At 36.1% G+C, this 22661-nt stretch overlaps 1 protein-coding gene across 4 annotated transcripts in view; it reads left to right on the top strand.

Moving 5' to 3' along the window:
- Positions 1-22661, top strand: part of LOC101890867 (protein phosphatase 1 regulatory subunit 16A) — a 315099-nt gene that overhangs the window by 275115 nt on the left and 17323 nt on the right. For 3 of the 4 annotated variants that reach the window (XM_011297335.3, XM_059129049.1, XM_059129048.1), the window contains 6 exons: positions 1040-1694; positions 1768-1893; positions 1968-2043; positions 5149-5269; positions 5354-6027; positions 9897-10606. In XM_011297335.3, coding sequence (XP_011295637.2) covers positions 1040-1694; positions 1768-1893; positions 1968-2043; positions 5149-5269; positions 5354-6027; positions 9897-10525 — 2281 coding nt within the window. In that variant the 3' untranslated portion in view covers positions 10526-10606. The remainder of the gene's footprint in view (positions 1-1039; positions 1695-1767; positions 1894-1967; positions 2044-5148; positions 5270-5353; positions 6028-9896; positions 10607-22661) is intronic. The other variant, XM_005176219.4, reaches the window with a different exon arrangement.

Below are 22661 nucleotides of genomic sequence, written 5' to 3'. Positions count from 1 at the left end.
CGTGTCAAATGGTACAATTTTTTAAGTATAGCACCATTTTAAAACTTTTCGTAATCTTAAAGTTCGAATTTCCAAAAACCCTTTGGTACATCTATCCTGCATACCATTTCTGACTCTTTTACGAAATTTCAGAATTTTCTCATTCTATTTTTCCAATACAAAGTATTACATTTTTAGTAGATTTTTACCCTTTTAGTACGAATTCCCAAAAACCTAGCCTTATCACATGCCCACGCACCAAGACTAACCCTTGTGACAAATTTCAAGGTTCTAGCTTTAGCCATTTCGTCTGGGCATTGACCAGTCAGTCGGCACTTCACTACTCTGGGTGATCTCTATATTTGAAAACCATGAAAAATTCCCCGCTAGCTTGTACATTTTTTTTATTTGTTGTTCCGATCCAAAATGTTGTTTCCGATATACAACTCCTTGAAGTTATAAAATACGATTTGTAGGTCATGACTGTACAATATTGTATTACAGCCAATCGTTCAACAATTTTACCGAACACTAAACCTTACAAAGTGTACTAAACATAAACACATTGTAAATAAAATAATGCTCAAATATTATGACAGCTGACGTCCAGACTTAACGGTTTTAAAGGAAAAAATCTCCCATTTCAATCTTTGTCTTTTGGCAGACATTAACACTTTCCGCTAAAACGCCAAAACTAAACCATGAAACTCTTCAATTTAGAACTCAAACATCCTTTCTAATCCCCTTACCTGTCAGTTTCATGGGAACACCAGCTTCAACCAGCTATTTTATTTTGCCAAAGTGAGAACGAAAAACTTTATCTCCTCACCTTCATCAATTTCACACACACAAGTTGATTGTTTTCATCCTAGCAATTGCATTGTTATTTAAATCTGTCACGAAATCTCTTCTTTGGAGAGATTAACTGGAATTTTCATTTTTATGAGATTTTAATTGTCTTTTTTCTCTTTCTCCCTCTGTTTCTTTTCTTTGTTGTCGTTTTTTTTTCTTATTCCTTTCTACGGCTTATCCTCCCGCACACCCACACCATGGATGACAGGCGACGAGCTCAACAATTAAAAGTGGCCCGCCAAAAAGAAAAGGAATGGTTAAAACTACAACGAGCCAAAGGTGTCAATTTATCCACCCTCAATGGTCTGAGTACAACACATCACTTTCGCAATGGCACAACATCCGGCAAAGGTCATATCTCATTCGAAAACAGCGTGGTGCTGCTGGAGGCTGCATCACGCAATGACATGCAAGAAGTTGCCGAATTGTTGGAACATGGCATTACACCGGATGCGGCCAATGAAGACGGTCTGACGGCACTGCATCAATGTTGCATCGACAACAATGTGGAGATGTTAAAACTTTTATTGGAATACGGTGCTAATGTTGATGCTCAGGACAGTGATAAATGGACGCCATTGCATGCGGCCGCCACATGTGGCCATTTGGAACTGGTGCGAATACTTATTGATCATGGTGCTAATCTATTGGCCGTCAATACGGATGGCAATATGCCCTACGATTTGTGTGATGATGAAAATACCCTGGACTATATAGAGGCTGAGATGTCAAAGCGTGGTGTGACCCAGGAACTGATCGATGAGACGAGATCGGCAACGGAAAGACAAATGTTGCGGGATTTACAGGATGTATCGAAAAATGGTGGTGATCTTGAGCAACCAGATGAACAGGGTGCAACGCCGGTGAGTGGAGGGGCAAAGCATGATTTGTTGATGATATTTTTCAACCTTTTTTTCTCCCTTCTTCTCTCTCCAGTTACACATAGCAGCTGCTAATGGTTATATCAGAGTAGTTGAATTCCTTTTAGAGCAGCATGTCAATGTTGATGCTGTGGACAAGGATATGTGGTCTCCAGTGCATGCGGCAGCCTGTTGGGGCCATGTAAGTATATCTCGGAGAGTAAACTTTTTGAGTTTTAAGTTACTGAATACTATTGGTCTTTTACGTATTTCTAGCTGGAAGTATTGGAAATGTTGGCCCAATGTGGTGCTGATTTAAATATCAAAAACAAAGACGATGAAACGCCTTCAGGTAAGTCAATATGGATTTGATAATAATAATTTGTATGAAATTTAAAAAATAGGACAATTGAAGTCATTTACTACTTAAGGCCAGACTACACATTACGTTAGAATCATGTGTAAAGTCACTTTTTCTTAAACATTTATCTTCAAAAAATAAAGCATACTTTTAGACTCTCACAGGAACTGTCAAACTTAAAAGAAAGTGTTTATAGTATAGTACATAGTGAGATTAAAAAACTGCAACCAACTTCAGACTGCTGTCATTTCTAAGCCACTTGTCCGACAGTTGTTAAAATTATTCCAGGGACAGCTCATTATATTGTTAACAAGCGTACAAAAGCATTTTGGTGAGAATTTTCCAGAAAAAAAGTTATTCGTGATGGAATTCAAGCGGTGAGAATTTTCCATAAAAAAGTTATTCGTGATGGAATTCAAGCGTGATAGTGTGATTTCTTTATATTTGGCTGGAAAAACACAAATGGATATCGCTATAGCACTCCAGCATTTAAATGTGAATACATTTTTTGTGTCTCTTACCATTGATCGTTACCGTGATACTGGTAGCTTAGCCCGTCATCAAGGAAGTGGACAGAAGAAAACAGCAACATCAGCAGAAATGGTTCGAAAAGTAAAGAAGCGACTTTATCGAAACCCGCGTCGCAGTGGCCGAAAAATGGCTCGTGAGCTTAACATTTCGCAATATTCCAATCGGCAAATATTGAACAATGAGCTCGGGGTAAAGCCATTGAAATTCCAAAAAGTGTAAGAACTTACCCCGCAACAGATAGAAAATAGACTCAAAAGAGCCAAAGAATTGATTCGTTTGGCCGAAAGTGGTTAACTGCCGAATTTGGTTTTCTCAGAAAACATTCGTTGTCCAGCAGTTTGTAAATAAAGCAGTAAACAAACAAAATGATCCGCTCCTGCTCCAAAGAGGTCAGCTGAAAATGTGCACCTTCGGTTGGCCACCGGAACTCAAGCGCCGGCCATGGTGATGGTGTGAGCCGCCATAACTGCCGATGGTCGCTCTCCGCTCGTATTAATCGACCGTGGCTTCAGAATAAATTCCGAATATTATCGCGAAAATATTCTGGAGGGTTGTATTAAAACCTTAGGCACCCAAAAATTTCGGCAGCAGACCTTGGACATTTCAACAGGACTCAGCAGCATCGCCCTCAGCACGCGCCACCATCAAAATCTCCAGATACCAATCCGTTGGACTATTGTTTTTGGAGTATTTTAGAAAGCATGGTTGTCACTAAAAAATACCAAAGTGTCGATCATGGGCCAATATACCACAGAGCAACATTCGGGCAGCGTGTGATGGTATCATTAGCTGTTTGAAGGTCATAATTCGTGCCAAAGGTCACCAATTCGAACAAATCTAAACTTATTCTAAAATATGATGCTATTTTGCATTTTTTGCTTTCATGTTGCAGTTTTTTATCTTACCCTGTATTAACCAAGTGTTTTCTTTTTTCGGAAAGAATGTTTACCTTTTACACCAAAAAACCTTCAAAACTGTTCATTTTGAGAAGGAAGATATTTGTAATACCATTGCATAATGGACCCACATGCAATTCTTCAGTTCAAAAATGTTTCAATGTCTCCATATGTACACTCTAGAAACCATCAATATGAATATCAAATTTCAGCTCACTTAATACCAAAATTTAGTACTCTTCGTACAATTATAGTACACATTTTCAAAACTACCTCCATGACTCAATTCCAGATACCAACAAAGACGTCTATATCAAATTTCAGAATTTCAGCTCAATTCCTCCCTCCAATACCAAATTTAGTACCATTTAGTACCTTTCGTACAATCAAAGTACACATTTCCAAAACCACCGCCATGTCTTAATTACAGATACCAACAGAGATATCTATAGCAAATTTCAGCTCAATTCCTCCATCCAATACCAAATTTAGTCTTATTTAGTACTTTTCGTACAAATATAGGACTCATTTCCAAAACCACCTCCATATCTCAACCTCAGATACCATCAGTAATTTGAATGTTGCATTTTAGGATCTCAGCTCTGTAATCTCCCCCATTTCCAAATTTATTACCACTTCGTACAATTATAGCACACGTTTCCAAAACCACCTCCATATCACAATTTACAATATCAACAGAGATCTTAATATCAAATTTAAGGATTCCAGCCCTACAAATATATGACGCAATTTCAAACCACTGCCAAATCTCAAACACAGATATCATCAATAATCTAGATATCAAATTTCAGAATTTTATCTCTATCTCTTCAGCCAATACCAAATTCAGTACTTTTCGTACTGCATATGTCCAGGCTAATAAATATAGTACTACTTAGTAATTTTTATGCACACATTTCCAAAACCACATCTACATCACAAACCTTCCGCCAACAGAGACCCCAATACAATATCTGAAAATTTCAGCTTCATTCGTTAACCCCAAAACAAACTGTTCCAAATTTAGTACAGTTCTCACACTTAGTATACATTTTCAAAACCACCTTCATATATCAAACTTTCTTTCCAAAATTGATTCTCATGCCAAATTTCAATTTTTTTTTTAGCTCTATACGTTTACATAATACCAAATGTTACCATTTTAGAAGTTTAGTACAATTTTAACACTTTTCGTAATCTTAAAGTCCGAATTTCTAAAAACCCTTCGGTACCTCTATCTTGCACTCTATCAGCGACTCTTATTCCAAATTTTAGAATTCTAGCTCATTCCGTTTGTACAATACAAACTGTGTTCAAATTTTAGTACTTCTCATAGCCTTTTAGTACGAATTCCAAAATCACACACCTGCGCATCTTATCACACACCTACGCGCCAAGACTGGCCCTTGTGCAAAATTTCGAGATTCTTGCTTCATCCGTTTCGTCTGAACGTTGATTCTCAGTCAGTTATTTAGTTTTCTTTGTTAGCTTTGGAATCCTGGTGGATTTTGGTTCCACTTTCGAGGATTTGCTTATTTTTTTATTTTATTTTATTTTTTATTTGAAGTTCCGCTTTTCTCCTTAGTATTGTTGCTCCCAAATCAATTGAGTACCATACTGTTTGTTTACTAGAATAACTCATAATTTCTTTCTGCTTACATTTTTTCAGATATCTGTGAAGATCCCGAGATACGTGAACGTATCGAACAACTTAAAACCGAACAGGAAAGTAAACGTTTGGCAGAAGCACAACGAAGACGAGTTAGACGATCTCAAAGTAATAATACAAGGTAACTGTTTCAAAAAAAAAAACTTCCTCTTTTTAAATTTAACTAAAAATCGCTTCCCCCTTAATATTATTTTTTATAATACAGAGCACAATCGGTACGACGCACCTCCTTACGCGACAAAACGCTAACAACCAAAAAAGATGCCGCCGAAGAGACCCGGTTACGTCTACAAGCTCAAGATGTTTTCGCTCCTGCGCCCGATAGCACAACAATGGATCCAAACGGTCCCCATCATGATCATGTGCTCGACACAGCCGCCGATTGGCTGTCGAACTCCACGGCAAACAATCATCATCATCATACACACAACCACAGCAGTAGTGGTGGCAGCAGTATCAACAACAACAATACCTTAAAAATGAATAACAATCATAGAAATTCCTACGATCCTAGTCTTCAAGATTTGGTAGATTCCACTAGTACCCAACCGCAACCAAACAGTAATTCCACACAAACATCCTCTGCCATGGCAATGCATCAGCACCAGCATCCATCACAGCAACATTCCTATCAACCACGACGACCGCCAGAGGGTCGTGAAAATGATGAATTACAAATGCAAGCATTTAAAATCAACGGCGAACAACATTCCACAGGTGAGATGGGTGGCGGTGGCAGTAGTACAACGACGACATCCGCATCGGCCGCCGTTATTGCGGCAACCACAAGACATTCGGGGCAAAGCGAGGCCGTGCAAATACAGTCGAGTAAAGAGGCGGCGAATGGTAAAATTAATGTCCAAGTAACGGTATTAGTCGGTAAGTATCATATGTTTGGTTGACCAAATTAGTAATATGATCCTTAATATTAAGGGGTTGCCAAGTTCCAGCAAAATGGAATAAGTAGTGCATGTTTTGCTAGATTGTCTTGTTCATTTGCTTATTTTTAGCAAATTATGTTTTCATTAAAGTACAGTGGTATTGAATTTAGTGTTGTATAGTTGCAAATGAAAAAGATCATTAGAAGTATTCATTCAAAAGAGCATTTGAATTAGTTTAAGCCAAGTCTGTTCATACCGGCAATTGATAATGATGATCGAACTAACTAAATGGTGACTTTTTAAGAGCTATAGGAAAAAAATAAAAATTCGTAAAAATACATAAAATTCGTATTTGAATTGATATTATAACCATATAATTTAATGTTTGAAGATTATTTCAAGCAAGTGCTGACCGCAACTTCTTCTCAAATGGTTCATCCCCTTAGTCCAATTTTTACGTTCACTTTCCGGTATCTCATGAATACATGCTTCTAATTTGTCTTCCATTCTGCATTGACATGAGGTTTAACATAGCCCAACCAAAAATATTATTTTGACCACTCTAAACTTGAAATAAAAAGTTCACCGAAGTCACCTCCCAATAAGTTCAAGGTTGAGACCACATACCATGCAAGTCAAGCTCTTGTATTTTGGGCAAAAAAGTTGGATATGATCTCCCGGTAGCGCTCACCATCCACAGTTCTTTGGCTATTTTCCACCCAAAATGAAATTTTTTGAAATTTGTAGGCGCCAAATCGAAAAAAGTCCTCGGAAAAATTAAGAAATATTTTCGGGTTGTTTTAGAACATTGATGCAAAAGTATTTGGGCATGCAATGGAAATAGAGATTTCTTGTCTTTGGTGACTTATAGTAAAAATTGATGGAGAACATTTATGTCTTTGACGTCATCCTTCCAAAATGATGATTTGTTGGAGATGTTCGCCCAAACTTACAGAAAGTACGGTTTTAACCCTAAAATTTATTTATACCCTACAACACTAAGTCTTGGGTGTATTATAAGTTTGATTGCATGGAAATAGAGATTTCTTGTCTTTGGTGACTTATAGTAAAAATTGATGGAGAACATTTTTGTCTTTGACGTCATCCTTCCAAAATGATGATTTGTTGGAGATTTTCGCCCAAGCTAACAGAAAGTACGGCTTTAACCCTAAAATGTATTTATACCCTACAACACTATGTGTTGGGTGTATTATAAATTTGATTGAACCAAAAATTATGTAACACCTCGAAATATTGGTCCCCAAGATAGGAACCTATATACAGGGTGAGATAAAAAAGCTGCAACAAAGTCAAACGCCATAATTTTTACATTTTTTTTTTAATTTTATTAAATGAAAGCTAAACATTTCGGAAATAGCATCAAATTTTAGAATAAGTTTAGATTTGTTCGAACGGCCAATGAAACCGTCACACGCTGCCCGAATGTTGCTCTGCGATATTTTAGCCCATTCCCGGCGAAGCACTTGCTTGAGGTGATTGACACTTTGGTATTTTTTAGTGCCAACCTTGATTTCCAAAATACTCCAAACAAAATAGCCCAACAGATTGGTATCCAGAGATTTTGGTGGTCACTGTGCGCTGGAAATGAAGCGAGGAACCTCATTTTGTAAACATTCTTGGCGTGCGTGCCCAAAGCTTTAATACGCCCTCCAGAATATTTTCGCGATAATATTCGGCATTTATTCAGATGCCAAAGCTGTTATGGCGGGCCACACCATCACCATGGCCGGGGCTGGAACTCTGGTGGCCAACCAAAGGTGCACATATTCAGCTGACCTCTTTGGCAAGTAAACGCGATCATTATACCCTACACCACAAGGTGGTCAGGGTATTATGTCTTTGTGCATTTGTTTGTAACAGGCAAAAGGAAACGAGATAGACCCATAGTTCCTTTTGATGATCTGCATAGAATCACATTCTGCGTCGATTTATGCATGTCCGTCCGTCCGTCTGTCCATGTATTTTTGTAAACAAAGTACAGTTCGCATTTATTGCCCTATCCATATGAAATTTTGCACAAATCATTTGTTTGGCCCAAGGACGAACCCTATTGAAATAGCTCCCATATATATCTTCGTCCGATTTGTCGTTTATTGTGCACCAAACGTGTAATATCTGTCCGAATAGTATGGAATTTTGCACGTACGATGAGATTGGACCAGAAAATAAGTGTGCCAAATTTGGTCGAAATCGGTTCAGATATAGCTATAGCTCCCATATATATTGTTCATCCGATTTGTTACTTTTGTCCTCCGCAGCCGTAATATGCACTCTGTAACAACAATATTTGGGGAAATATATCAAGTACAGCTCAGAAATACATTTGCTAAATTTTATCGAGATCGGTTCAGATTTGGATATAGCTCCCATATATATTTTTATCCGATTTCAAATTAATTGTGCACCAAATGGGCAATACAAGTCCGAATTTAAAAGATACAAATGCTTCGGCATATTTAGTCCTTTGAACTTTAAATTATAATTATAATCATAGCGTGTATGATTGAATTCTCCCACAAAAACTTTTGTTATGCGCAGCTCTACTAAGTTAGCAAAGTTGTGTAGGGCATCATAAAGTCGGCCCCGCCCGACTTTAAGACTTTCTTTACTGGTTTTGCTTATCTACGAACTGCTGGACAACGAATGTTTTCTCATCGGAGAAACCCAAATTCGACAGTTCACCACTTTCGGCCAAACGAAGCAACTCTTTAGCTCTTTTGAGTCTATTTTCTTTCGGCTACGGTGTAAGTTCTTGCACTTTTTGAAATTTTAATGGCTTTACCCCGAATTCATTTTTCAATATTTGCCGAATGAAATATTGCGATATGTCCAGCTTACTAGTCATTTTTCGGCCACTGAGACGCGAGTTCCGACGGGTGACGTCGTGATAGCGTATCAGTATCACGGTAACGAGCGATGGTACGAGACACAAAAGATTTATTCACATTTAAATGCTGGATTACTCTAACGATTGCCGCTTGTGGTTTTCAGCCAACTATAAAGAAATCACACTATCACGCTTGAATTCCATCACGAATAACCCCTTTTCTGGAGAATTCTTGCCAAAATGCTTTTGTACGCTTGTAGACTGTCACTGGAATAACGTTAACAGCTGTCGGACGAGTGGCTTAGAAATGACAGCAGTCTGAAGTTGGTTACAGTTTTTTCATCTCACCCTGTATATTTGAAAAATTCTGCCTGGAGTTTTGAAAATCACGGTTTCAATTTAAAATGATTCAAGTATTTTCTTTGGACACCACTGTACCCTTATATTTTAACACCACTGTACTTTGTTATCATATTCATCTGTTAAATAGTAGTTAAAATTCCCATTTCCTTATTCTCCCACCCCCGAACCGTTTTAGTAATAATATTTTCATTTGAACAATAAGCTTTTTTGAAACATCATCATCAACATCAGCATCATAGCGTAACATAATTGTAGTCCTTTCATTGTTATGTTTCTCATTTCCGTTTTTCGTTTCAATTTTTCCTGTTTTGCGTTCTGCAATGTCGTCCTGTCGCCTTGGCCAACTCATTATTATCGCATTATGTATCAACAACTACAACCACAACTACAACAACAAAATACAACAACATCATCACCACTACCCAAATCACCACCAATGCCAACACTAATTCATTATGCAAAAATCTGCACTGTTGTTCTGCAATGCTGCTTTTGGAACACAATGAATGCGGTGGGTACCAATCCACCCCCAATACCCTTCTCCTGTATATCCGTTGCTATGATTGTTGCTGTTCCTGCAAACAACTGCAAATGGACACATATACATTTTGAATGTATATGCCTGTGTGTGTGCATGTACGTTTTGGTGAGAGCAGACACCTCCTCCAATCATCTACAACAGCAACAGCAACAATTGCATCAACATCATCATAATCATAATCAACAACAGCAACAACAACAACATCTACAAATGCATCTTCATGGTCATGGCCTTCATAACTTGTCGTCCGCAACCCAGCAACAGCTTCAATCAATGGATCCATCTGCTGCTATGTCCTCCGCCTCCATATCCTCCTCTTCCACTAATCCACAATATTTGGCAAATGCCACAACATTGGCCAATCTGAAAAAGCAACGCTCTCTGTCGCGTTCTAGCGTTTTCAATAATTGTGAAAATGGTTCTGTTTTAGGAGCCGCCAACTCGACAACTCATAATCCCAACAATAACAACAACAATAACAATCACAACAACAATCATCTGCTAGATCATCAGGTGAATACCCAACAACCCATGTCCAACAACGGTCTGCAACATCCAGCCCTAATGGATTACAATGGCTTAATGCATCACCACGATCCATCATCGAGCGGAGCTGGAACGGGGACGGCAACAACGACACCCACCACCAGCGGCAGCAGTGGTGGTGTAAATAAATTCAGTGGCATTACGGGTGATGTAGTCAGTGACAGTACCAGTTCCAAGAAATGTTGTACAATAATGTAAATTCAGAAAGAGTCAACGCAAGACGCACACACCCAGACGCCGAGACCGCCCCAGCAGCAAAGCCCACAAAACAACTACAAGGTAAGCAGAGAATTGAATGAAATATTTTCTCTTTTGTTATTTTCTGTTTTTTTTTTTTTCGTTCAAGATAAGAATGGTAGGAAACCTTGGGGGTGCAAAGAAAGTAAAATATTTGAACTTGGATAGCATAACAAAAAGAAGGAAGAACATTTCTTAAAAAAAAGAGAAGGAATTTCAGACAAATTCTGGGAAGTGTTTAGGAAAAGATTTTAAATGTGGAAGTTTAAAGAGTATTTGAGGGAAATTGTAGTACCATGCAATATTTAAGAGAAACTAGGATTTAATACTAAAAATGTATGTGTGTAAAAATGTTTTCCAATTGTATATTTTTTATTAGCGTTAATACTTAACAATGTTTAGGCAAACGCTTGAATGATTTGAGATTGAAGGCTAAAATTTTGCAGACACATCGAATCTTTCACATAATGTTGCAGTCACATATAATGCGACTATTTCTCATGTTTATTTACAATTTTTAAAGTATACTGTCAGGCGTTTCCCACAATTTGTAAACTTAATAGAAAAAATCGATGTCGCTCGATTAGGAACGAGCACACGATCAACTCTCAATCTCTCATTTCATTGGAAGAGTTATCTCTTACCATATTTCGAGCATTTTAAGTCCCACAATAATGTTTCAAACAAGAGTGAAACAGGAGTGCTCCCACACAAAACAAAAGAGTGAACAGTAAACTTCGTATAAAAATCGTACTATTCGAGCACTGCCGAATAAATCTGTGCTCTGGTATAAAAAATAAAATAATATACATTATTGTGGTAACAACCGTTTTAAATAATGCTATAAAAATGTTTAACATAAAAGTAAAAATGCAACTAAATGTATGTCTCTAGGATAATGTATAAACTAGCTTTAAGAAATTTCCTCGAAAACCGCTGAACAGATTTTCCTGAAAATTTCCATGTATACTCCAACATCGCCTGAAAGTAACATAGGCTATATACATTTTTGAAATTCCACTTGGAACTGGAGATATAGCATCAGAATCGGAGGTACCTCCCAAAATTTTTTATTTTATATGCATATATCTCTTCATCGATTACAGATACAGTCTTCAAATTTGGAACGCGTAACGGAATTTGGAACAAAAATAAATTTGCCAAATTATATTGAAATCGGTTCAGATTTGGATATAGCTCCCATATATATTTTCGACCGATTTCGTTGATTTGGTGCCTCAAACACGATATGAATGTTCGATTCCAATTAAATTTGGAATGTGTAGCGGGATTTGATCCGGAAATAAAATTGTCAAATTATATTGAAATCGGTTCAGATTTGGATATAGCTCCCATATACATTTTCGGTCGATTTCATGTATTTGGTGCACCAAACACGATATGTATGTCCAATTTTAAATGAAATTCAGAATGTGTGATTGAATTTGGTCTAATGATTTATTTATCAAATTATATTTAAATCGCTTCAGATATATAGCTCTCATATATATTTTCGGCCGATTTCACATATTTGATGCACCAAACGCGATACGTATGCCCGATTCCAATGAAATTCGGCTTGAGTGATTAAATATGGTATAATAATAAAATTGCAAAATTATATTGAAATCGGTAAAGATTTGGAAATAGGTCCCATATATATTTTCGACCGATTTCGTTTATTTGATCCCTCAAACACGATGTTTATGTTCGATTCCAATGAAATTCAATATGTGTGGTGGTATTTGGTTACAATAATAAATTTGACAAATTAATTAGAAATCTGTTAAGATTTGGATATAGCTCCCATATATATATATACTCTCGGGCGATTTCACAAATTTGATGCACTAACCACATTATATACCTCCAATTTCAATGAAATATGGATGGTTTGATGGAATTTGGCGTTAAACTATTTTTTTTTTTCAAATTGTATTGAAATCGGTTCAGTAGGGATATGATTTTATTAAGAAGATTTGACCCACAAAGCCTTTGCAATGGTATAAGGCTAACAGTAAAAAACAGTACAACAATTTTATTGAGGAACGGATTGTTACGGGGAAGCATGCTGCTACCTCGAATTCTCTAATTGCAACAGAAATGCCACTCAACTTCAAAAGATTGCAGTTTCCAGCACGCTTGGCATTTGCTATAAAATTAATTAATCCCAAGGACAAACCCTTCGTGTATGCGGACTAAATTTGGCATGTTCCTTCTTTTCTCATGGTCAGCTGTTCCTGGCATATTCACGCGTTGGTAGACCGAGGTATTTGTTTGTGTACGCATAAATGTATTACAATAATTACGTTTTTTATACTTTTGAATTTGTCTTTTTTTAACAAACAAATATTGGTGTATGAAGGCATTGCTCTGTACAGAAAATTTTCAGTCATAGGAAGTAGTACCCATTACGAACTCCAAATACCAAATTTTAAATAATTCTATTAAAAAGTGTGACCCAAATCATCAAAATACTGATAATCTGGAGTTACAGTTATATGAGAACTGCGCCAAAACTTTGACTTATATAGACAGTTATATGCAAAGATATTTCCTACATACTGGGAACCCAAACTGCCAATTTACATCGAATTCGGGCTAAAATTGTGACTAAAACTACCAAAAGACCATAAATCAGGCGGTACAGTTATATGGGTGCTATACCAAAACGTGAAACTATATAGCCTAAAATACATCTGAGTAAAATTCAACCTACTTAATTTCGTTCAGAAGGTAGAGTGATTTCCACAGTCGGACGAACATTGCTAAATCGAAGAGAGCGATTTATTACCAAGTGTCTGTCAGCAGATATTTCAGGCATATGACCTAGCCTTCTTAGTGGTTTCTTCCTTAAACTTAAAATAGAGAGATCCTAGGTATCGTCACCATCTCTTGCTTTCTTTAAAATAAATCATTAGTCAGGTATAAATATTGCAATATCAGATTTGGACTACTTCCTTCATTTTATATGAGAAACGTAAAAAGTTGAAATATTCGTAAGGTGCCAACTAATGCGTACCGACAAATTCCATATTCACATCAGATCTCTGATTGAAAAACATATTTAGATATACCAAGTTTGAAAAAATTACTGATTTGATTTGAAAAAATCAAAGATTTGAAAGTGGTGACCGAGATACCAAATGCAGTCGTCACTAACACAAGATCTCTTGTGAACATATTGGTAAGTGCCGAGCTTGAAAGGAATCAGATACTCATTTCGCGTTTTATGAGGTTTATGGTTAATCAAAATTTTGACCCTTTCTCTTTTCTCATACCAGATCCTGTATTTGTAGAAAAAATGTATATGTACTAAATTTGAAGACAATCGCACTTTTATTTAAAATTTTGTAAGAGTTATAATTATTCAAATATTTGACCCTTTGTGGTGTAGATACATGATGGAGTAGCCGATATTGTCCTAGCCTGACCTACAAAAATGTGAGGATTTACAGAGTATACACAGAATTGAATGATATTTTCTTGTTCTAAAAGATAAATTAATTTCTCTGAAAATTTACCTCCTGTAGGTGGGCTACTAGAACAAGTGGACCGATATGTCCCATCTTCACACCAAATTCTTCGTTGATAGAAATATTGGTGTGTGCCCAGTGTGAAAGGAATCTTATAATCATTTCGCGTTTCATGAGAGTTATAATTATTCCAAATTTTGACCAGTGGTACGGGAGATACCAGAAGGAGTGGTCCGTTCTATCCGTTATTTATATCAGACCTTGCTTCGGTAGAAATATTAAGATGTGCGGAATTTGAAGATACATTTTACATATACAAGTTATAATTATTCAAAAACATGTCCATTTGATGGTGTGGGCTGATGTTCATCACTTTCACAACTGGTCCAGCACTACTTAAATTATTGAGATTTGCAAAGTTTGCAGGTTATCCTATCTTGTTCTATAAGGTAAATTATTTTCTGGGAAAATGTTGAACTTTTGGTGAGGTGAGGTGGTAGAAGAAGTGATGGGATATTACCCATCTCCGAACTCGATCTAAGTTTGATAAAAATGCTACGATGTGCCAAGTTTGGACCAAAACGAATACTCCCCTCGAAAGTTATCGAACGCACAGACAAAGGGCATATCTTGTGGGACACCCAACTCTAATAAAAGTTTAGGAGATTCGAATCGAGCTCTAATGAATTGGTGGCACTTTACCTTATCGTTGCGTGCGCTAGCATCATGCTTAGTATGTCAGAGAACAAATTTCTAACGGTACTTTACTTCGAGCACAATCGCTCTGTTTCCGTACCTGCAAGATTCTACAAATTTAAAATTTTTTGCTCTTTAAATTTAAAAAGTTTTACAAGTTTTTTCTCTATACAGGAACCCACACAACTTTTCCCTCCAATCTCCCAGAAGTTTATTTTAAAACTTACCAAAAAAGAAACGTGCCTAAAAACATACTTCATTAAATTTATTGAGCAAATATATATTTGCATAGTTGTTATTGTCCCTAATCAAGGCAATAACAGCTCAAAGACATATGGTATTTTTTTTTCTTTCTTCGCTTTCGACTAACTTACTGGCCGAAAAAAACAAAAAACGTGCACAAATATTGGGTCAGACAAGCGTCCACAAATATACACACACACACATAAACAACTAACTAAATTTGTTATTTTCTTTTTTTCCACAAACGAACTTTGACAATTAGTAGAAATTTGTTCATTCATTCATTTTGTTGTCTTTCCCACTACGTTCCGGATATTTTTCTTAGCAGATAAATTTGTATTGTTTTATTTTTAGAAAATTAAATAAAAAATACACAAATCCCCAACAATTTTCAATTTGTTGAAGCCTTGATGAATTGTCGGTAGATTAAACTAACCGAACACAACAATAGAATGACATTAAGAAACCCTGAAGTGTCTGTTTGTGAATTAGAAAATATTTAATTTAGAATACATTCAATTAGTATTCTGCTTCGATGAGATGTAATCATCAATTGTTGTAATAGAGTTTTTTTTTAAATGGCAAGGCATTTGAATAAAATAATTGGGATTTTTGCAATTTTAATTTTAGCCTAACAGTATGCTATAAATAAACAAATTGTATGAATGAGACAATATAGCCAAGGATGGGGGGATGGAATATTACTTTTTGGTAAATGAAGAGTGAAGAATTTTATTTTTATACCCTACACCACAGAGTGGTAAGGATATTATATCTTTACGCATTTGTTTGTAACATGGAGAAGGAAGCGAGATAGACCCATTGTTATTTTTGAGGATCTTCATAGAATCACTTTCTGAGTCGATTTATGCATGTCAGTCCGTCCGTCCGTCTGTCTATGTATTTTTGTGAAAAAATGCAGATCGCATTTATTATCCGATTAAAATGAAATTTTCCAAACAATATTTGTTTGGCCCAAGGATGAACCCTATATAAATTGGTGATAATCGGATAATATTTAGATATAGCTCCCATATAGATTCAACCGAATTAGGGTTAGTTGTGCACCAAATGGTCCACATCAATCCAAATGACCTGAATTTTGGCACATCCGACCCTAACAGTAAGTACATCAAATTTGAAAATCGGTTCAGATATAGCTATAGCTCATCCGATTTGGTGTTTAGGTCTCTCACATTCGTAATATGTATTCGACGACAATGATATTTGGTACCAGATATCAGATACAGCCCAGAATTACCTCTCTTTAAAATTTTATCGAGATCGGATCAGATTTGAATATAGCTCCCTATATATCTTCAACTTATTTTGGGTTATGTGCGCAGTCAATATCAAATGACCTGAATTATATCCAAACAAATTCAATCTAGAAGCAAGTAGATCGAAAACCGCTTCAGATATAGCTATAGCTCCTAGGCTAGGTTTCATCCGATTTGGTGTTTAAGTCCCCCATATTTGTAATAGGCACCCCAAAAGAATGATGCTTGGTATCAGATGTCAGATATAGCCAAGAAATACTTCTACCAAATTGTATCAAGACCGGTTCAGATTTGGGTATAACTCGCATATATAGCTTCAATCGATTAATTGTGCACTAAATGGCCAACATCAGTCCAAATGACCTGAATTTGGACACATCCGACCGAATTCAGTCTGGAAGCAAGTACATTGAATTCGAAAAAAATCGGTTCAGATATAGCCATAACTCCCATATACAGGGTGACATAAAAAACTGCAACAAAGTCAAAGGTCATAATTTTTACACGTTTTCTCAAATTTTAATCGAATGAAAGCAAAACATTTCTGAAATAGCATAACATTTTAGAATAAGTTTAGATTTGTTCAAATTGGTCACCTTTGGCACGAATTATGACCTTCAAACAGTCAATGAAGCCGTCACACGTTGCCCAAATGTTGCTCTGCGGTATTTTGGACCATTCCCAGCGAAGCATTTGCTTGATGTGATTGACACTTTAGTATTTTTAGTGCCAGCCTTGCTTTCCAAAATACTCCAGACAAAATAGTCCAACGGATTGGTATCCGGAGATTTTGGTGGTCATTGTTCGCTGGAAATGAAGCGAGGAACCACATTTTGTAACCATTCCTAGGTGCGATGGTGCTGAGTCCTGTTGGAATGTCCAAGGTTTGCGGCCAAAATGTTTGCGTGCCCAGGGCTTTAATACACCCTCCAGAATATTTTCGCGATAATATTCGGCATTTATTCTAATGCCACGGTCGATTAATACGAGCGGAGAGCGACCATCGGCTGTTATGGCTGTCCACATCATCACCATGACCGGCGCTTGAGCTCTGGTGGGCACCGAACACGTGAACACGTTTTTTTGTTTGTTTACGAACTACTGGACAGCGAATGTTTTCTCATCGGAGAAACCCAAATTCGACAGTTCACCACTTTCGGCCAAGCGAAGCAACTCTTTGGCTCTTTGAGTCTATTTTCTTTCTGTTGCGGTGTAAGTTCTTGTACGTTTTTTGAATTTCAATGGCTTTACCCCGAGTTCATTTCTCAATATTTGCCGAATTGAATATTGCGATATATTCAGCTCACGAGCCATTTTCGGCCACTGCGACGCGGGTTTCGATCAAGTCGCTTCTTTACTTTTTGAACCATTTTTGCTGATATTGCTGTTTTCTTTCGTCCACACCCTTGACGTCGGGCTACGCTATCAGTATCACGGTAACGAGCGATGGTACGAGACCCAAAAGATTTATTCACATTTAAATGCTGGAGTGCTCTAACAATAGCCACTTGTGGTTTTCCAGGCAAATATAAAGAAATCAGACTATCACGCTTGAATTCCATCACGAATAACTTTTTTCAGGAAAATTCTCATCCAAAATGCTTCTATACGCTTTTAAATAATATAATGAGCTGTCACTGGAATAATTTTAACAACTGTCGTACCAGTGGCTTAGAAATGACAGCAGTCTGAAGTTGGTTGCATTTTTTTCAACTCACCCTGTATATGTTTCATCCGATTTGGTATTAAAGTCGCTCAAATGCGTAATATGCACTCCACAACAATATTTAAGTACTTTTGTCAAATTTTATCAAGGTCGGTTCAGATTTGGATATAGCTCCCATATATATCTTTAATCCGATTTCATAGTTTATCGTGCAAATAATGGCTAATATCAGCTCAAATGGAGGGAATCTCGGGAGGTAGGTTTCCATTTTATGGAACTCGGCTCCGATGTATCTTTTTTTAATATAATCCTTCACGAAGTGGTATCATGCACTCTATGGCAATGTTATTTGCTATAATAGATTAAAATCTCTCCGTCAAATTTAGTAAAATCGATGCAGAATTTCATATGCCTGCCGTATTTCAGTTCCCTGTGAAACCAAACTATAACTCCTCAGTAGCCAAATGTTGATAGGTGATGTGATCTACTTGAAAACAATTCTTTTGTTACGGGAGCTCTACTAAATATGCATAGTGGTGTAGGGTATCATATAGTCGGCCCCGCCCGTTTTTTTTTTTTTTTTTTGACTTTTACTTCGTGTTTTTTTTTTTAAATTTTGACATACTGTGGGGTCTTTTTGTTATTCTTCCTCTGCACCAGATGTCAAATGTTTTAAACATATTTGGAAATGCCAAAATAATTTAACTTGTCACTTTGTCACTTTTAAAACCTTACTCCAACTTATGAGCTCTTTAAATGGTTAACTTGTTTTCAAATTACATTCAAATTTAACATATATTAAGATGAATTTACATATATTTTTTAAGAACTCTGACAAACTATTGCCTATCCCAAGGCGTTAAAATATTACCAAATGATTTTAAACTAAACGTCATTTAGCCATATAACTTTTGCTAACTTTCCGACACTTTTTCTAAAATTTTAACCCCATTTTTCGCCATTGCAGCTTTCAGTGTCAGCAGCTCTTACGAGTTCAAGCTAATTATGCTGATTTATTAGATTATAACCAAAAAAAAAAATGTTCCATAAATTTCGTTTTGTTATTAATGATGTTTCGGGAAAACTTTTCTCTGCAGCTCTCTTAAATTTTCCCATTATGGAGAAAGGGCTATGAAAGCTGCACACATACACACACGTATTTCTGCAACCATTGCCAACTATCGTGACTGGGGAATTGTAAATGAAGCAAAGTCAACCTTTGGTCTATAGAGATCATTAAAAGTAAATGCTTTCAATAGCAATGACACATGGAACCCCACTCATGGAACACACTCTCTTTCTCTCACTCTATGTCCGCCATTATAAATGACTAATGAAAAATATTCTGAAGACACGTTATACAGTCATGTAGCATAAACATATCCATACAAACCCATTTACAACCATATAAATTTTGTATATTCTATTCTCCCACTATTTCGTATATCGAAATTCTTGTGATGTCACATAGAATATAATTTTGGCATACTTAGAACAGCAGCAACAGACAGACACACACTCAGTCATCCCCCTAAAGTATGCTATATTTCAGCCACTTAACTTTTTGCTCTCAAAATATATGTATGTACGAGTATGGTCTCAACACCATAAACTACACTTACTTAAGCGCTGTGATGGCTCTTTTCCATTTTTTTTTTTGTTTTCTGTGGTCGTTGCCTTACATTTCCTTCCACACGAGTCGCAGCAAATTAGCATAAGCTAAAAAAGATGAATGAATGTAAATGAGAACAGCGAACGTATAGCAATTTTTCGCCGCTTTCCCGCTTAAACTGAAACACAGTGGGTTAGGTCATGTAAAGGCCAGTATATACATTATGTTTTGAGTTCACAACAATTTTTATCCTTTAAAAAAACGCTATGCTATATACCATATAGGAACAATACTTATCCGGTAAATGTTAAGCATAAAATTCTGGAAAGCGCCTAAATATATACAATAAAAAACAAGTTAAAAAGTATCAGTCGTTTCGCCGACAGATGTATACCCTTGCCGATGTTCGATTATTTAAATATATTTTTATACCCTCCACCATACTATGGAGGGTATATTAACTTTGCCATTCCGCTTGTAACTCCTCGAAATACTCATGTCAGACCCAACAAAGTATATATATTCTTGATCAGCGTAAAATTCTAAGTCGATTTAGCGATGTCCGTCTGTCTGTCCGTCTGTCTGTTTTAATCACGCTATCTTTTGAACGAATTGAGATACAAGGCTAAAATTTTGCACACAGGTTTATTTTTCCAGTAGGCAGGTTAAGTTCGTAAATGGGCCATGTAGGTCGACGTTTTCATATAGCCCCCATATAACGGTACCTCCCGATATTCGGTATTTTGATGATTTTAGCGACATTATTCACCGGAATTCTTTCAAAGTTGAAGTTCGAAATGGATACTACAGCCTAAGACAGAAAATTGTCTGTGCAGGTCCACGTCTTCGTATAGCCCCCAAATAACGGTACCTCCCTAAATTCGGTATTTTGGTGATTTTAGCGACATTATTCACCAAAATTGTTTCAAATTACGCATTTAGAGTTCGTAATGGAAACTCTAGTCTGTGTCAGAAAATTGTCTATGCAGGTCCAGGTCTTCGTATAGGCCCCATATACCAGTACCTACCTATATTCGGTATTTTGACGAGTTTAGGTACAATACTCACCGAAGTTGTTTGAAATGTCGTATTTGAAGTTCGTAATGGATGCTACAGAATATGAAAAAAAATTGTCTACGCAGGTTCAGGTTTTCGCACAGCTCCGATATAACGGTACCTCCCTATATTCTATACTTTGATGATTTTAGCTACATTATTCACCGTTTATTTCAAGTTCCGAATTTGAATTTGGTAAGGACTCATGACAAATAATGCCTGTGTGGGTACACGTCGTATAGGCACCAATATAACGCAATATTCGGTATTTTTAAAATGTTACCAAAGTTTTTTCATGATTTTATTTCCAAATTCGTTCCAAATGGTGGAGGGTATTCAAAGTTCGGCCCGGCCTAAATAAATATGACATAAATATTGCAACATGCCAGGTTCGGTTATTTCCTTCATTTTGTATGAGATACGTGATGATTTTTAGAAAATGTTAACATTTTTATGGGTGAGGTGCCGTTATTTAAGAAGTTCGCAAATATATATCATCTGAACAACCAATGAAATTTGAAGAGAATTGGATGCCTTCTTTTTTTGGGCGTTTTGTGTTTCAAAATCTTGAACCCTATGGGCAGGTAGCAAAAGAAATGGTCCGATCTCTCTATCTTTGTAACAGATCTTGTGTTGATGGAAATATTGAGATATACCAATTTTTGAATGGATTCGTATGTTAATTGCGCTTTTTATGAGCTTCATGGATTTGTAAAATTTTCAGCCTTTGTGGGGGAGGTACCAGAAGGAGTGGACCGATATATCCCATCTTCACAACAAGTATTTTGTTAGTGGAAATAATGGGATGTGCGAAATATAAAGAGAATCTGATGCTTATTTCGAATTTTATAAACGTTTTGGTTATTCAAAACATTGACGCTTTGTGGGGAAGGTACCAGAAGAAATGGTCCGATCTCTACCGTTTTTATAACAGATCCTGTGTTGATAGAAATATTCAGATATGCCAAGTCTAAATGCAATCTGGTATTAATTTCGCGTTTTATGAGCTTCGTGGATATTTAAAACTTCAACCTTTTGTGGGGGAGGTACCAGAAGGAGTGGACCGATATATAATAATAATAATAATAATAATAATAATAATAATAATAATAATAATAATAATAATAATAATAATAATAATAATAATAATAATAATAATAATAATAATAATAATAATAATAATAATAATAATAATAATAATAATAATAATAATAATAATAATAATAATAATAATAATAATAATAATAATAATAATAATAATAATAATAATAATAATAATAATAATAATAATAATAATAATAATAATAATAATAATAATAATAATAATAATAATAATAATAAAAATAATAATAATAATAATATTGGGATGTGTGAAATTTGAAGACAATCGGACTCTTACATCACATTTTATAAGAGTTGTAGTTATTGAAAATTTGACCCTATGTGGTGGAGGTTCTTGATAGAGTGGACCGATATTGTCCATTTTCGCACCTGACCTGACACAAATTTTAGGATTCACAAAGTTGGAGCAAAATCGGATTATCGTTTCTCTTTTTGTGAGGAAAATATATATTTTGAAAATTTTGACCTTTTGTGGGGGAGGTACCAGAATGAGTGGACCGATAATGTCCATCTAAATCGAATACTTCTTTCCAGTGTTATCGACGGATTGACAGACGTCGCTAGGTCGACTCCAAGTGGCCTGAAAGAGATTTGGTCTAAAGAGACCTAGGGTCTAAAACCGTTATTTCGATGGGGCAGTATCAAATGAAATATACCCTCTCTAGCAATATGGCTGAGCGTTTAATTATGACCTAAAAAATGTATTTATTTCTTCAAAAAACAATATGACTTTTTACCAGAAAACCCCTATTACCATTTATAGCCAAGAAGTTATAGATAAATTTATGAAAATTTATGATTATTTATTTAATATTTTTTTTTTGTCCATGAAATTAAAATCTATCCATGAATTGTACGAACCTATTAAAAATTCCACTATTTTCGCAAAGAGGCCTAGTAAATGATATTCTTATAAACACGATCTATTTATGGCCTAAAAGCCAAA

Source organism: Musca domestica, unplaced genomic scaffold (assembly GCF_030504385.1).
Source record: "Musca domestica strain aabys unplaced genomic scaffold, Musca_domestica.polishedcontigs.V.1.1 6, whole genome shotgun sequence".
In the NCBI taxonomy this organism is placed as follows: domain Eukaryota; kingdom Metazoa; phylum Arthropoda; class Insecta; order Diptera; family Muscidae; genus Musca; species Musca domestica.
Note: the sequence above shows the minus strand (reverse complement) of the source record. Positions and strands in the feature narration are given on the sequence as shown.